The sequence below is a fragment of the Calliphora vicina genome, chromosome 4 (genome assembly GCF_958450345.1).
Source record: "Calliphora vicina chromosome 4, idCalVici1.1, whole genome shotgun sequence".
Classification (NCBI taxonomy): Eukaryota; Metazoa; Arthropoda; class Insecta; order Diptera; family Calliphoridae; genus Calliphora; species Calliphora vicina.
In genome coordinates this window covers 32,578,045-32,595,967 of record NC_088783.1, presented here as the reverse complement: position 1 = coordinate 32,595,967, position 17,923 = coordinate 32,578,045, and the positions used below count along the sequence as shown (strand labels likewise).

Sequence of the window (17,923 nt, the reverse complement as noted above, 5' to 3'; positions counted from 1 at the left end):
ACACTTTGCTATTTGTTTGTAGCTGGTTGTTAGTATTTTTAGTTGCTTGTTAATTTATTTTACGACAACATTGAGTTGAGTTAATTACATTGAATTTTTATTTATTTTTTTATTTGCTTTTTAGCGTTTTATCTGCAAAGAAATAGAAAAGATACAAACATAAAGTAAAAAATCTACAAATTACAACAAGTAGAAATATAAAAAAATTCATAAACAAGCCATTTTTTCAAAATTTGTTTTTTAATTTAGTAATTTTTACAGAGACACATTTTTTTTGGTTAGACATACAGACATACATTTATATATATATAGTTTCTCATTAAAATTATAAACGCATGCCATGCCTCTTACGCTCTACACACTTTGATGCGTTGGCATGTGCCACAGAAAATGATTTGCTTTGACGGCTGTTGCACTTTTTTAATTTTAGCTCGTTGGGCCACAAATTAGCTTGTTTCTATTTCAGCACATTATTTGTGTCATTTCCTTAGGCATGAGATTATTTTTTACATTGCAGCAATTTAGATAAAAATAATAAGATTTTACAAACAACTGCAACATAGTTGTCAGTTTTGTTAATATATTGCTTAGATTCTCTAAAGTGTGAGAATTATTCTTGTTATTTTTTTAGCTGTTCCATTTGTTAGTTGATCTTTTTTTTAATTTTATATATAATTTGTATGAAATCTTGATATTCTATACCAAATATTACACATTTATTTATTATAGTAAGAATTGTGCTAAATTTCCCAATTATTTGTTTATGCTATGCGAGATTTATGTTTCCATATTTCAACCTAAAATAAGGGGACCACTTTAATTTGAAAAAATTGTGGGGAGATTTTACCTAACATAGAAATTCTTAAAAATTATATTTGCACCCAACAACATTTTCATGAATGTAAATAACAGTGATAGGTAAATTCTCTGCGAGTTGTTAAGTTTTTCTTAATTAATTTGCCACGTAAAAAACATAACGTAAATGGATATACTTTTCAAAAATTTATGTATATAACTTTTAACAATTAAAAAATTCATGGAATACTTTTTTGAAAAGTATGACAAAAAATGCATTTTATTGAGTTTTTTCAGAGATACAAATTTTTCAAATTGAAATTAAATTTTTATTTATAAATATTTTATAATGAAATTTCACAGTTATATAGATTTTTCCATCTCTATCGACTATGCGATTGAGAATTTTTGCCCTAAACTTGAATTTTACATAAAAAATAGGCGTTTTTTGGATGGACCTGTTCCCTTCGGAATCAAAAATTTTCTAATTTATTTCCACTTAAAATATTTAGTGTAAAGCTAGGTTTTCAAAAAGTGTAAATTCCTAATACATCTTCCAAGAAATTTTTTAGATAACTTAAAATGAAAAAAAGTACCTTTTTCCCAAAAACTTTTTTACATTTTTAAATTCAAATGCATATAACTTTGGAGTCAGTCAAGATTTTGAAATAATTATTTTTTTGTTTGCCATATACATTTGTTGTTAGTACAATAAAAGAAAAATGCAGAAAATCGGGAAATATTTCGACCCGCTGTTATCAAAAAACTGGAGTAGGGTGGGTAAAAATGTTGAAAATTTAATTTTCAAATCGAATATCTTCTAAGTTATAAGAGATAATTGATAGCTACAACGAGGTTTTTTGTAGTGCTCGACAAGGAGATTCTATATATGTAATGGTTTTGAAATCGGAACACAGCCGAAGAAATTGGATCATTTTAAAAATTGAACATATCTGAGGTGTCGTACTTTGGGGAACCCTGGCCGAACCCCTGGTATGCCCATGCGGTCAAAATTCAAAACTTAAACTCTTCTTTGCGCATGTTAAATTTCATTCAAATCGGACAAAGGTTTTAGAAGTTACAGCTTTATTTCCCTCTTTTTTTCATACCACTGTGCGCTTTTAGATTTAATATCCACTTAGAGATGCCAAACGGGGAATCCCGTTCCCGAAAATCCCGGGGTTTTCTGGATTTCCTAAATTCCGAAGTCCGGGATTTTTTAATTTTAAATCCCTGGGTTTTCGGGATTGTCTGTTTTCATGAATTGCGACATTCTATATGCCCGAATATAGCAAAGTGATGTTCAGTAAAGTTGTTAAGCTCAACTGCTGCTACAATATAATTAATAAAGGAAAACGGTATTTTTGGTTTTCCTTGAGAGGGGCTCTGCAAAATCTATTCTTCACCTTTTTTAGTAAGATATCTAACAAAACTTAATTTAAAAATCCCCTTCAAATGAAATAGATTTTATTTCAGATGAGGAGCTCGAATTAAATGAAAGTATTTCAATTACTAAAAGGCTAAAAGTTATTATTAATAAATGTAAAAAACCCAAATAACAATAACGAAATCAAATTATAATTTAGATTAAATATATAATATTTAAATGATAAAATGACTTTTATTTCTGAAGCAACAAGAGGCAGCAGCATATGTCGGAAACAAAATTCGTTCCAGAATGGCAGATTAAACCATAGATGCAATAGTATTCTTAAGAAGCTATTTAAAATAAACACTATTTTTTTACTAAGGTACTGTTTTTTACCAGTATGTACATTACGCTGGGTCGATTTTTTTCATAAAAAATCGTATAGCAGAAACGCATTCTACGGAAAATTCTAAAAAAATTTCCCCAAGTAACCATAGGTCTTAAATCAAATCCTTACTTGCGCATTTCGACTTTTATCTAATAAAAAAACTATTAAAAAAGAATATATACTGAAATATCATTGGATAAAAGTCGAAATGCACAAGATAGGTTTTCATTTTATACCTATGGTTTCTTGAGGAAACTTTCTTAGAGTTTTCCGTAGATTGCGTTTCTGCAGATAAGTTTCTTTCTTATAATTTTCTGGATTTTAGATTTCCCGAACATCCCGACGAAATCCCGTACCCCGGGATTTTCAAAAATCAATCCCGATTAGCATCTCTTTATTCACTGCATTCTTGTGTTTATTTAAATTGAAATATCACAAGAAAATAACATAAAATCAAAATAAAGCGAGTTGCCTTGTTGTCTTGATCATCAAAAAGTTATTTTCTGTTTGTGATTGGGCACGAAAAACTTAGTTACACCTAAAAAATATCTAGTTTACGAGATATTCCGATTTCAATATTAAAATAATTATGAAAATCAATCAACTAAGTTGTTTACTTTCTTTTCAGTTAGCGGTCAAATTTAGCAATTTATTGCTGTTTTTAAAAAAAGTTAAAAAAACTAATATTTTAACTATGCAGGCTATTATTATTAGTGTTAAATTTATAAAAAGTTAATATTTTATAATGCAACATTTAACATCAGGTTTTAAATTTTATAGTAAATTTTTTTTTCTTGTATTTTTCCGGCAAAAATCTAATGAAGATCTTTTCAATAGGTTTCTGTTAAGTCCTGACTCATTTATATCTAGCATGAGCTGAAAAAAAAAATCAAATTTATCAACTTCGGAATTAGAGTGATATGTGCTAAATTTCATCGAATTATCTTCGCACAAGGTTTACATGGACAGCCAGAAAATGATCATGAGCAGATTTGCATACTCTAATTTGGGTGTTGAGACAATATTTTTGCATGTTACAAACATCTGCACAAACCTAATATACCCTACCCACTATGGTGGTGTATGGTATAAATAGGTACAAAATATTTAAATTAAACTAAATATCACTCATACGCCAACAGTTGACAGTTAAATTGTAGAAACATGCACACATAAATAAAAATGCAAGGAATAAATAGGACTAGCAGTACATTTCTCAAACAGATACTGAGTGAGTGAAATGAATTAGTTGTGTACGACAACAACAACAATTGTTTACTAAAACTGAAAGATTTAAGTATATGAAATATTATATTTATGAGTACATACATAGAAGCTCATACATAAAATATATTAAGTACATACATACGTAATGTTGTCATATTTTTATATACATATGTATATGTATAACAATGTATGTATTAAGTCTATGTTTCTGCTCGAGTTGTATACAGTTTTTTTTTTTGCACAAAGAACATGTAAAAATACACAAGTGGTATGAATTACACTTAAAAAAAAACAACAACAACCATGCTCTATTATTTTGCAGGTTTTCTTATTTTATCTTTTTTATATCATTTGTTCTATATGACTATGTAAGGTTGGAAGTAGTCGTCAGTCGTTGTTCCTTAGTTCTGCATTGTTCATTGTTGTAGACAATAATGCAACGTATTGTTGGTAACATGCAGCATAACATGGAAATACCAACACTTACATTTATGTGGATATGTGTACAAATGAATACAATATACATATGCAAGGAAGTAGATATGTTTGTATGCATGTGAATGATCACATCCTGTACACATACTATTACAAGTATTTTTAATGTTGTAGTTTACTGAGAATGCAAGTGTATTTTTCTAGAAATTCCAGTTTTATAAAATAAAAAGAATTGTAATATTAATAGTTACTTGGTTCTTTGATTGAATTTATAATTAGAGTTAAACTATTTTAAATATATTTATTTGACCAACTCACAGAGAAAAATGGTTTTGTTAAGCCATGAAATCTTTGGCATATTTTATGATGTTGATCACAATTTTTGATAGTTTTTATTCGAACTATCAAATTTGAATTATTTAAAGTATCTTAAAAAGAATAAATTGAAAAGTTAATTTTTTAACACAACGTTGTCGAAAGGTGAATGATTCTTCAGCATTCTTCTAGAATTATTAGAATTGAACTGTTAGATGACATACATATTGGTTTTAATGCGGATGAATTCAAATTTGGTGCAGAATTTCGCTAAAACCAAAGCGCGCATTTATAATTACTTGCTAGACAATAGGGCTATAACTTTTTTACATATTTTGCAATTATCAAAATGCTTGCATAGTCGCATATACAATTGAAAGTTATTTAAAAAAATTTTATCGTAAATAACACAACATTTGCCATCGCGAGTTCTCTAAAATTTGGTTATTTCCCTAGTGTACATGACAAATTCAGGTTAAACAATAATTCTTTAAAAAAAATTTTTGGTGAAAAAAAGTAAAAAAATTAAGTGGAAAAAAATTGGGTGAAACATTTTGGAAAAATGTTCCTGAAATTTTTCATCGTGGAACTGAATTTATATATCGATACATATCATTAGATATGTATTTAATCTGTTGATGTTGAACAAAATGTTTTTAATACTTGTATTTAATCAAAGTGTATTAACAATAATTTATAAAATCGTTTTGTAATTGAATTTTATGTTGTGCGTAGAAAAAATATTTTTTCAGTTCTGTTTCTATCTTTAATAAATTTACTCAATTTATTATTATACAATTTTATAAATATTCACATCCATTATTATTTATCCCGAAAGTATATTTAATATTAAAATATATGTAATAATTGAGGGGTTCGATAAATAACCACTGTGACTGAAATAGCATTTATATAATGTGTTTTTCTACATAAGACTATATTATTTTGAAAGGAAGCCGCGTGTACTCAATGAAAACTAAATTGAAGATATTTTGTTCGAAAGTATAGCTTCGGATTCGTATGTGTCTGCAGTCTTAAATTATTAGGAGCAAGTCTATCTGATGATGGTGCTCGGTGACTTACCTTCGGGACTCCAGTTAAAATATGATCAAATTTGCCTAATGCTCCTGTTAGTGACTTATCTACCCAAACTTCTACCCCTCACATAGAAGGTGAGGGTATACCAAATGATATAAAAGAATTGGAGAATGTCTCTGCAGTCTTAATAATTTAATACTGCAGACACATACGAATCCGAAGCTATACGTTCGAACAAAATATCTTCAATTTAGTGTTCATTGCGTCAGCAGTCCACAGCCCATATGGGCTGTTCGTCCAAACAATTTTCAAACCCACATGTGGTCTGTGGACTCTGAAAGAGATTTATAGGAGGCTTTGTTACTTGGAGCCCACAGTCCATATGTGGGCTATTAAAAACACCTTTTTAACTCTTTGTATATATTTTAAAAGATGATTATTTTTATAAATGAAGTGGACGTGTGTGGCAATCCTTTGTCGCTGCCTTTGACTGTTAACGTGTTATCGTTTCTCTATCTATAAGGATCAGAACTATATACTTTATGGGGTTGGGAATGACAAATGTGGAAATTACATATTGAATGACAAACTTATACTCATGGTGAAGGGTATACACATGGGGTCATAATTATCATTTTTGGGTGATTTGTCCTTTTGGTTTTTGGGCAATTATGTGTATTTTTGATAACGTTAACGGATAACGGTAGATAACCATTTCGAGTTATAGTCCATTTTTTTCATTTGGAATATATTTTTATATTTTTAATATACTGGATTAATACAGAAGCTTTTATAATCTTTTTTTCCAGTGTTCCGTAATGAAGGCATTCTAACATTTCATAATGCCCTTCATCTCAGAATCATTGTCTGGAATGAGATGACACGTTGTTATAATGAATGTAATTGGATGAATCTAGGTACACATAAATCTATTGGTCAAATAATTAACATCATCGTCTCTTCGTTTGTGACAAATGATGGACAATTCTGTTAAAAGTTTTTATTTTTTTTTTTTTTTTTTTTTATTTTCACTTTTTTTTGGAAAGATTGAATATTTTACTCACATGTTGTTATTTTTGTCGTTGTCACATTGTAACATTGCCAAGAGGTAAACATTTAAGTTAGAGAGAGATATTAAACTGTAGACACACTTTTATTTTTCTATTCATTCACCAAAAATAGACAAAAATGCGACGCAAAAAAAATAGCTACAACAACTTATTTTCAACACCACTACTTCTAAATACTGTACATCCTTATACATATACAGATACACTTACAGAAGAGTATACTCTTCACACATTTAACTTTTAAATGTATGAGTATTCTCAAGAGTAATAGTGTAATAGCTACACTATCCTTTTGTGTTTTTTTTTCTATTATGTTTGTTGTTGCTAACAATCTAACAATCTGACAATCTAACCATTTTCCATTCTGTGTGTTAAATTGTTTGTAGACCTAGATGTACTTAGTTTTGGTATGATGAAGAGAACCATGTTGATGATAATGATGATGTGAGAGCTTAAACTATTATATACCTCTAACGGTGTGTGGTAATGCCTATAGGCCATTGGGTTTGGTTTTTTTATTTTTGAATTATTTTTAGTTTCAGAAGGTGTTAGAAATATGAAACACTCTATAAAACTGAAATATGTGAAGATGTATAATTGTGATTAAAATCTGTTTATGTTTGTTTTGAAGTTGTTATGTATGGTGTGAAATGAAAATGTTTATATTTGTTACCTTTTTTTTGGAGCAATTCAACCACTTTTTTTACTTTAGAATTTATTTCCTTAAAGTCGTAAATTATAATTAATTTCTTTATTTAAACAATATTATTTAATATTTATGAAAACACATACAACTCATTTACAAATCCGTCTACATTCTATCTAACATAATATTTAATATTTTATGTTGTTTTGTATTCAGCTTTGTTTAAATCCCTCGAGCTGGTTTTGCAAAAATTTCAATTTAACGCTAAAGCTTTAGGCCATTTAGCCATGACACCCAATTGTTCAGAGGAGCATAAACAATGCCACACAAACACTAACAGCAAACAGAAAAGATGTCTCACGACATCTGAGATATTGAAGTGCAAGCAAATTGAAAGGAATGCGTGTTTGTCTGTCGGCCACCGTCTGTTGCTGTGTTGTTTTTACAAAATGCGTTGAGAGAAATTAGATGGGAAGGTATCCTAGGCTAAGTAAATTTGATTTTTAAATTAATATTAATTTTTGTTAATATTAACTAATTTCTAAAGTGATTTATTAGTTTAAGTTTTCGCGATGACGTGTATGCCGAATTTAATATTGGATGTAAGGCTTAAAAATGCGATATTTACAATAGATGACATATTTCTTGAACGTGATTTTTGTTTTTAATAATATATATGCCATTTGGAGGTGTACATATCTCTCATTTATTCTTACAGCTTTTTTTTGTTTCGAAAATATTGATTTTTATGCCAACAAAGCGTCATATGCGGGAAGTTTGGCTTTACCTCTTCAATTTGGAAAAAAGTGCAGCTGAAGCACAACCGATCGGTTTCAACGTGCTAGTGATGGTTTGTGCGGTTCAGAAGTGGTGATTAGCCAAAAAAGTTTAAAGACCAAGAATTGGAGGCATTAATTCATGAAGATTGTTGTCCAACTCAACAAGAGCTTGCAAAATCATTGGGAGCTACTTAATCAGCAATTTCAGGATTCATTCAAAAGCAACAGGATTCTTTCAAAAGCTCCATACAAATTGAAGCCGAGAGACCTTTAAAGACGATTTTGTTTGTCTGAACACTATAAAAGGAAATCTGTTTTGCACCGAATCATTACTTGCGATGAAAAATGGATCCATTACAATAACCCGAAGCCTTTTGAAGCCAAGCCAACCAGCCGAATCGATACCAATGCCAAATACTCATGGCACTAAGGTAATTATCAGTATTATGAGCTGCTGAATTCTGACCACACCATCACAGGGAACCTGTAGCGAATGCAAATGATTCGTTTAAAGTGAGCATTGTCCGAAAAATGCCCAAACATTGAACCGTCATATTTGATTATAACAATGCTGGGCCACATGTTACAATATCTGTTAAAAGGTATTTAGAATGAAGTGTTTGGGAAGTTTTGCCTCACCCGCTTTATGGTCCAGACCATATGCCGTCCGATTGCTATTTATTTCGATCGATGCAGAATTCTCTATCTGTGATACGCTTCACTTTGGAACAGATATGGGATTAATTGGTACATGGCCTCAAAAGATTATTAGTTCTTTTGGATCGGAATCCATATGTTGCCCCAAAAATGGGAAAATATCATAGCTAAAATATCCACATTTTGTAATCATACACCCAGTATTAAGTTCCCCGATTTACCCCAATGATAATGTGGAGACTATCAGTCTGAGGGTTGTAGGATCGATTCCCTCCAAAGTCACTGGGCATTTCTGCAGACGAGCTAAAAGGCTTTGGTGTTTCGATATCAGTTGTAGTTTATAAGGAAAATGTCTGAATAATTCTGAAAATTTTTGTTACATTTACCTACATTAGTAATGCCGATTCTTTGTAAACGGTGATTTATTAACAGGCTTTTTAATTTTTAATAAAATACTTAAAATTGAATTTAATTCGAAATCTTTATTATGACCCGAAAAAACAATATCTACTTTTACTTTACTTTTTAAAGATAATTGCATTCAAATGTTGGCCACTACAATGCCATTCGGCTTTTTCTTTACTTTTTAAAGATAATTGCATTCAAATGTTGGCCACTACTATGCCATTCGGAAGGTCCAATTTTTGAGTAATGCTGATATCCAAGCCGTGAATTGTATCTGACAGCCTCTAGATACCTTTAAATTTTTTTCATTGGAATTATGTCTTCAACGATAAGCCGGCTGCGATTCAACGTGGAAGCAAACTAGGTAGACAACATTACTTTGATTCTATTTTAGAAGGTAACGAAAAAAATCTTGTCACAATTTTCGTCATGTGGCAACAAATTTCTTGGAAAATATGATGAGTGATATCTACGCCTTAATTGATCTAGAATATTTTATCAACATACCAAGAACAAGGGTTTGTAATATGTGTCTGAAAATCCAATTTGTACATTCTCTTTGGGCTTTTTTGCGATTAGTATAAGCATAAGCTTAAATATACCAGGACATTTCAAATATATAAAACGATATCACGCGGCTTTCCTGGACTGTTTGTCGAGGTGTTCCAGAAGCAGAATACCAGACATTATCAAACAAATCTCACCTGGACTTCTTCCGGACAACCGCTGAGTTATTAGCGATGAACTATGAGCACTTTCACACAACAAAATTGGAAAAAAGAGGCAAAAGGAGCTATTCAAAATTGACACATTATTCCTGGACTGTTTGTCGAGATGTTTCAAAAGTAGAGTACAAAATAAAATGTTTTAATTTTTTGTTAAAGAAATCTTGACTGATTTGAAAATGCTTTCTTTCGTATTCAATATATGAAAAAAAAAATAACAAAACGTGTACTCCAAAAGAATTTGTTTGTTACAATTTGTAGGCTTGTGTTATTTTTTATTATTATATGATAGGTATTCTTCCCTTTTAGTAAATATGCATTGTGTGTGTTCTTTTGTATGTTTTTAAATAATCTCTGTACTGAATTAATTTTATAATATAGCAATTATTTTTTAAAAGAAAATACTTCCGTTTTAATTAAAAATTTAAATAAGAAAATGTACAAGTTTTAATTTGTATGTTGAGAACCAATTTATGTAGGTACCTATTAAAACATTTTGCATTTACAAGCACTGTTACAGGATTTACAATAGAGACCATCTGATCCTACCTATATAACTAACAAAATGATTGGGTTATTGAATTATTAATGGAATTATTTTCTAAATCCCGGCACCAAGTGATAGTTTTATATGGAAAACAAAATATTAAAATTTTTTGTGTTTTTGAAAATTCTATTGTTTTATTGATGCCGGGATATATAAATAAGGCACTAAGTTTATTTTTTGTAAAATTGTTTATTGATAAGTTATTATTCTAAAAGCCCTTGTGCAATATTGCAATGGTAAAATTAAAAAAAGTATTTATATTTTCTCCCTAAAACATAAATTACCAAAATTATTTTGCAATTTTAAAGACATATTTTATTATGCCAAGAAAAAAACTAAACATCTTGATTGCTTCCAAAGGAAAAAAAAATTTCTAGCTACAATTGCTACATTCAAACACTTCATACAAAAGATTTGTGTGTTTAAAATATGTATAATGGAAAATAACTTAACGACAAAAGTTAAGCAAAAAGCAAAAAAAAAAAAAAAAACTATAGTACACAAGAAATCCTGTTCAATTATAGAAAAAAAGTGAAGGAACAAATCTGTGAAAAGAATATGAAAACTGCAATAAAGTTAAGAAAAAAATCTGTTTCCGTTGGCAAACTCAAATATACACATTTACATATTGAAAGGACAATTCTGTATATATAGAAGCACTTGCATACAGCTTGTTCCTTGAATACAATAGTTACAATAATTTATAGGCCGTTGACTATTCAAGGGAAATCAAAAATTTTCACATTCTCTGTGAATGTTTAAGCGTAACTCAATCAGTGGCATATTGATCCATAAGTTTTTGCTCACAGTTCATGTTTAAAGCACACCAACCGTTCTTGGAAATGTCAAACTGTTTCTGGAATCAACAGTAGCTACAAGTGATTTTGAAAATATATAGAAAAACAGTGGCATTGAATCGTGCTTCATCATTTACACACTCTTGCTAAGATAATTTACATCGAAAATCATAATGATAGTGTTATACGAAACTGTTCAAGATTACATTTTATTTTTAAGTTTCTGTAAAATATTTTTTATCAACAGTGAATATCTGGGCAAATTGCATAAACCTCATAAACGTCCACCCCTCTAGACCCTATCGTATCTTCAACAGACGGGCGGACATAGCTAGAACATCTTAAGATTTTATAAACACCCAGATTATATAGTAGATATAATCTGGGTGTTTCAATGTGGTTTTTATACCGTTCACCATGAGTTGAAAGAGTATGTGTGTATAAGTTTGTCATTCCGTTTGTAATTTCTACATTCATTTTTGGGACCACATGATTCATACATAAATATATGCGCTATAGACCCGATTGGGTTGGTCAGTACAATCTCGAGTTTTGATCAATATCTGGATTTTTTTTATTTAGTCAGCACAGATGAAAGTGTGTTACTGCAGGTGAGGAGCTTCTAGCGATACAATCATTAAAGGAAATTATTTAAATTGAATAATCAGAAAATTTGTTAGAAAATTACCACTTCAAGTTTGAAATTTAAATTTTATCAAAATTGTTTATGCTCAAGATAAATATGTTTTAAAAAAGTACCAAACTGTTTACCCGGCACTCGAGTTCCAAATAACACTCTGTTAGTTAATTTTTATATGAATCTAGGAACCAATGTTAAACATTTTATCAAAATTGTTCTAATAGTTTTAAATAAAATGAGGGGCTTAGAGCACAAGGGGTTCAAGTACCTTTTTTTTCTCAAATTAAGTTAACATATAGAGTTAGTAGGTGAAGTTCAGAGAAGTTCATAGCACAAGAGTTGAACGTGGGATTCTCATCCGTTAGCGAGATATGGCGACCAATTCTAGCACTTGTCATTAAAATACCTGTTTCGGTTGGAGCACAAGGGGTACATGAGCACTTAAACCCCTTGTGCTCTAAGCAAATATTAAAATTCATTTTTCACATGGACTGATTTAGTGAATTCAGATGAGTGATCAGCTAAAATCTAGCGATTAATTCCATCACTTGTTATCAAAACACGTGTTTCAAATTTGTGGATTATTTTCCCAAAAAGAAAAAGTAACATAAAATAATGGAATCGAGTATATTAATAATTGTTGATTTTTTATTATTTATTAAAAATAAGTGAATCTGAAAATAATATTGACGAATTTTCTGAATCTGATCATCTCATACAAATATGATCTTATGAATGTGCAAGAAAACTTCACCAAACTAAATCTGAAAGCTCGAAATGTTGACCGAGTCGTGTAGTTACTACCACCACTTCCTCCAAAAATAGCGTCAAAACAATAATATTCCAGAAATTCAAGAACGTACAGGATCTTCTTTGCTATATACCACCAATTTACCATGAATGGTTTAAAGCACTTTCTCACGATAGAATGGAATAAATTCCGGAAAGAATCGAAAATCAAAGTGAGGATGACCCCGATGATGTCATGGAATCTTATTATGGCGACTAAAAAATGTAACAAAGAACCATAAAAGCTTTTCTTAATAAAATGTTAATAAAAAAAATTGAGTCTATGTGGTTTTCTTATCAGGTAATTCAGAACTTTGAAAAAAATTAAAACACAAGGGGTATAAGTGCGACTTTCCTCACTTCAAAGGTAATTTTTGGGTATTTGTATATGTAAAATATGGTATTTTTTTATCGTGTTAGATTAAAATATATCTCAGGATCTCTATTAATTAAAAAGCTATATTCCAGATAGCATCTAACATTTTTTATTGTAAATTAACTTTATCCTCATTTTTATCATTATTAAACATTAGTCACTTGAATCCCTTGTGCTCTAAGCCCCTCAAATGTATTTTCCCGTTTTTAGCCCCTTTTTAGGTACCTTTTTTATTCCCGTTGTGGTGGTAAATTTTAGTCAAATATTATCCCGTTTTTAGCCCCTTTTTAGGTACCTTTTTATTCCCGTTGTGGTGGTAATATTTTAGTCAAATAAATTTCTGTGGTGGCAGCTTATGTTAAAATATTCAATTTATAAAAAAACATATTTTATGAAAAAAGTACCAAAAATAAACACAATTTTTATCCCTTAAGGGTTAGAATTTCCAAAAAGTACCAAATTTAGATTTGTTATTTTTTGATATGTAAAGAATACAATTTAAAATTTGTTTCTATGTTTTTTGGTGCCAAAAAAGTTCCAAAGTACAGTTTTTATCCGTTTTCTCCCCTAAAAGGTTCGAATTTCGAAAAAGTACCAAACACCTGTCAGCTTGTTTTTTAAATGGATTAACATGCAGTTTTAAATTTGTTTGTATCTCTATTAGTTTTGAAGATATAAGGTTACCGTTTTTTACCCGTTTTTACCCTTTTTATCCCTAAATGTTGGAATTTCCAAAAATCCTTCTTAGTAGACCATTTTGGGGAGAGAGGAACCCACAGTTAAAATTTTATGATTCTAGCTTCAGCCGTTTGGGGTGTGCGATGATGAAACAGTCAGTCAGTAACGTTGCTCTTTTATATATGAGGAGCCGCAGAACAAAAGGTTATTTTTTGTTCATTTAAACAAAATCAAAAAATCAAAAAAAAAAAAAAAAAAAGTACCTTTTGTTCTGCGGCTGCTCATATATAGATAATGTTTATTAAACTAAAGACATTTGCATCAAAAACTATTTGTTTGAAAATCTACAGATAGCATTTATTGAATATAACCTATTGATATAGTATACTTCTATGAGTTTTAAGACTAAAGACAATTTAAACACAGACATAGTATCCATTACTTTGGAAATCCATGCACACAAAATAACTCAAACGAATGTAAAACTACGCATAAAAGTAAATACAAAGAAAAAAGTTCCCAACCAAGTAGTACTTTAAGAGAACAACCCAGCTACAAAGTCCATAGTTAAGAAACATCAATACAAAAGGTCTACAGATTTTCTGAACAAACACTTTAAATATAAGCAAACAAAAAGGATATAAAAGCAGAAAAACTTGGCTCAAAAAAAATAAAAACAACTTCAAGTACAATTCCTTTCTCTTGTGTTTAACAATAAGTTGGAGTAAAAATTGTTTGAAAGGAAAGTCAACGGGAAATTGGATTTTTGTAGTAAGTTGGTGCGCTGGTTGGTTGGTTGGTTGCTAGAGTGGATTGTTGGTTGGCTGGCGGTAATAACTATAAACACAATCAGCAACAATATACCAACAATAAACATCAACAAATACGAGCAATTGTTGGTTGCTGGAATATTTGTGCAAAAATAATAAATAAACCACATAAAATAAAAAGATTATTAAATAGTTTTTGAAATACTTTTAAATTTAAGTTTTTATATTTAATATGATTTTAATAAGATTAAGTCAAGCTGAAAAGTGCAAGTTATTCAAATATTTTATAACATTAAACTATATAAATTTGCTTTTCAATACAATTTTAAATATAAATTAAATTCAACTATTTATGTAGTTTTAAAATATTACACTTTACTATAATTTACAATTTTTTTTCATTTTTTTATATGATTAACTATGCATGCTTCATTTAATGTAATAAATAGAGAAAATTACAAAAAATAATATTCGCAAAACTTAATAACTTTTACCATCCTTTTCTATTTTCGTAGTTTAAAAGTAATCACGAAAAATTGTTAAAAAAAATCTTCCATAATAATGTGTTTTTTATCATAATTCTTATTTTTTATAATTTTTTCTTACATTTATTTGAAAGTTATTATTTTCTTTACTTCTACTCATTTTTTTCAAGAGCTCTGCTTTATTCTTATTTTTATTTTTGCAAAATAAGCAAATTTGTATTTCATCCTTTTTAAAAATAACTATAATATTGCACATCGAAGAAAACGAGGAAGAGAGTAAAGAAAATAGTTCATTGCAAAAAGGATTTTAGTTGTTTATGATTAATGTTTCTTTTTTTCTACAGCAAATTGCAACTGTATTTTCACAATTTTCTTTAGCTCTCACAATTTCTATATAAATACATAGTTTTTTTTTTTGTTGTCCCATTTCGCAATGACAAGGTGAAGGTAACGATGTGTAGCTGCTCCTCATAAAAACAGAAAAATGGAAATACAATTTAAGTGGTAGAAAGGAAAATGTCATACATGAATGTGTAGTACTGGTTCGTATAATAAGATTTTGTTACCCATAAGATAGACTGTAAGGATTTTTTGTCATAGATAAATTATTTATGTTTCTTCTATTCAAAAAGGTTTTTCTTCTTAAGCCAGAGGCCATCAAAATAATTGAGGTTAAGCAAAAGTGCATCATCTGTATATCCTTTGTCATTTTTAAGCATGTTGCAAAAACTTTTTTAATGCAAGTTAATATTATAATAACTAGTTACTAATAATTAATCTTAGTTAAAAAAGGAAATTCGATTTTTTTAGTTTGGAATTATTTGTATTCATTAACATAATCTCATGGTCGCTTCAGTCCTTACACTGTGGTTTATATAAAAATAAAAAATTCAAAAAGTATGTAATTGAAAGCCTGATACTTCACAATAGAATTCATATAAAAAAATATACGTTATTTTTGTTTAGCAATTTTCATAATTCATAATATTTTATGTAAGGAAAAATACCATTCTAGCTAACATTAACTTTGAATTAAATAAAATAAATTAATGCTGGATCCAAACATCAGCAAATTTTGCTGTCGAGTACAATATTCATTAAAAACAATTAACCCATTTTTCACCGCATCAAGTTCCCGTTGACCGATTTTCCTAAAATTTTATATTGGACCTATTTTGATGCTAATTAAGAAAATTCCAGACTTTGAAGTTAGTGGGTTTTACAGTTTTTAAGAAACTGAGTGGTAATTATTATCACCATCGGCGGAATATGCAAACAAAACATTTCAAACTTCTTACATATAAATGGACTGTGACTTTGGCGTTGATTACATCGTCGTCTTATTATCTTCATGCCGTATTGCATCACATTTGTTTGTTTTTTCTTAGCCCTCTGTTTTTATTCTCGCAAACAAGAAGTTTCGATTTCCCTATAGCTTTTCCAACTCTGCACAAAAGACTATGCTACTTCCAGACATTTCCAACAGCTGAGTCTACAGCATTAGGAAAGGATGCCAGCAAAATTTTTTGCCTCTAACACTTATACGGTAGTTTGATATTACATTGTCAAAATACGCAAAATATCATTTTGAAAGCTCCACAATTTCCATAAAACTCAGGATCACGCTAGCTTCAAGTCCAATTTCTATGCAATACTGTTCCTGAGAACCAGCATAAGGCATGTAACAAAACATATATCCATCTTATGAAGCCAGAACCCACAATTTTTAAGCCCAATTTTTATTCATCAGTATTAGTTCCATAATTTCTTCATCAAAAAATAAGTGAAACAGCTCCAAAGGCGACTTTCTCATGAACTGTTCAAATAAACCGTTATCATAGCAATAATATACATAAGTTGATTTTGCTTTTGATGATAAAAATATATAAAATTGAAACAATTTTTTTTTTCAAATTTTAAAAAAAAAATAATTTTTTTTTCGAAATTTTTTTTTTCAAAATTTTTTTTTTCGAAATTTTTTAATATTTTTTTACTGAAAAAAATTTCTGAGAAAAAATTTTTTTTGGTGAAAAAAAAATCGGGTTAAAAAAGGTTCCCGATGTTGACCCATTGTAGGTTTAACTTACTATAGCCTTATATATATCATTTCAATGGATTTTGAAATATCTATCATATACATATACATTGTCCATATTAATGACTTAGTAGTCCAGATATAGATAAACAAGTAAGAGAGCTATATTCGGCTGTGCCGAATCTTATATAGCCTTCACCAAGTTATACTTTAAAATTATTTTTTTTAAACAAAATTTAATTTTTTTTAAAAAGAATTTATGTCAAAAAAAATTTTAAGAAAAAAAAAATCGGGTTAAAAAATATTTTTCACAATTTTGACCCATTATAGGTCCAATTACTATAGCCTTATATACATCATTGTAATGGAATTTTGTTTATATTAATGACTTAGTAATCCAGTTATAGATCAAAAATAGGCCAGAAATCTAGAATGTCCCGGTTTTATCCTTATATCTTGCATTTAAGAAGCGATTTTGTCGATTTTAAATAGCAACTGAGACGGACGAATTCCCGATATGTTGATGTATGAATAATGAATATAAGTTATTCCGGGTTTTCGATCCTATGTGAGACCCAAGAGCCGCTGGTACTAAAGTACCTTGCTGGCCTTCATGAAAGTTTTAGTCGGGTTGACTGCCAACCATTTTTCATCGCACCATTTGAAAGTAAGAACAAGAACCGGCTACATTCTTTCCGATATGGTTGCTTCGTCAAACCCAGTCTTAGACATTACTAAATCATAGGTGTATCTATATTAATTAATTTGTTAAGGAAACTGTAGATGATCACGGTCCACCCACAGTAGAGACGATAATTCGCCACATTGTAGATATCCACTGGTCGCCGAGGGATTCGTGCTGCTTGAAAGATCGTTTATAACATTTTTGCAGTAGCGGAACGCTACGAACTATGTTATTTCACTATACCGTTGTTATCCGTCAAAAGAAATTGAAAT

The 17,923-nt window shown here is 29.6% G+C and overlaps 1 protein-coding gene across 1 annotated transcript in view; it reads right to left on the bottom strand.

Annotated features, from left to right (window-relative positions):
* Nucleotides 1-15: 15 nt before the first annotated feature.
* Nucleotides 16-17,923, bottom strand: part of LOC135957684 (probable serine/threonine-protein kinase cdc7) — a 205,448-nt gene continuing 187,540 nt past the window's right edge. The window contains exon 4 of the mRNA XM_065508471.1: nt 16-132. Within this exon, the coding sequence (XP_065364543.1) occupies nt 110-132 (23 nt within the window). The 3' untranslated portion in view covers nt 16-109. The remainder of the gene's footprint in view (nt 133-17,923) is intronic.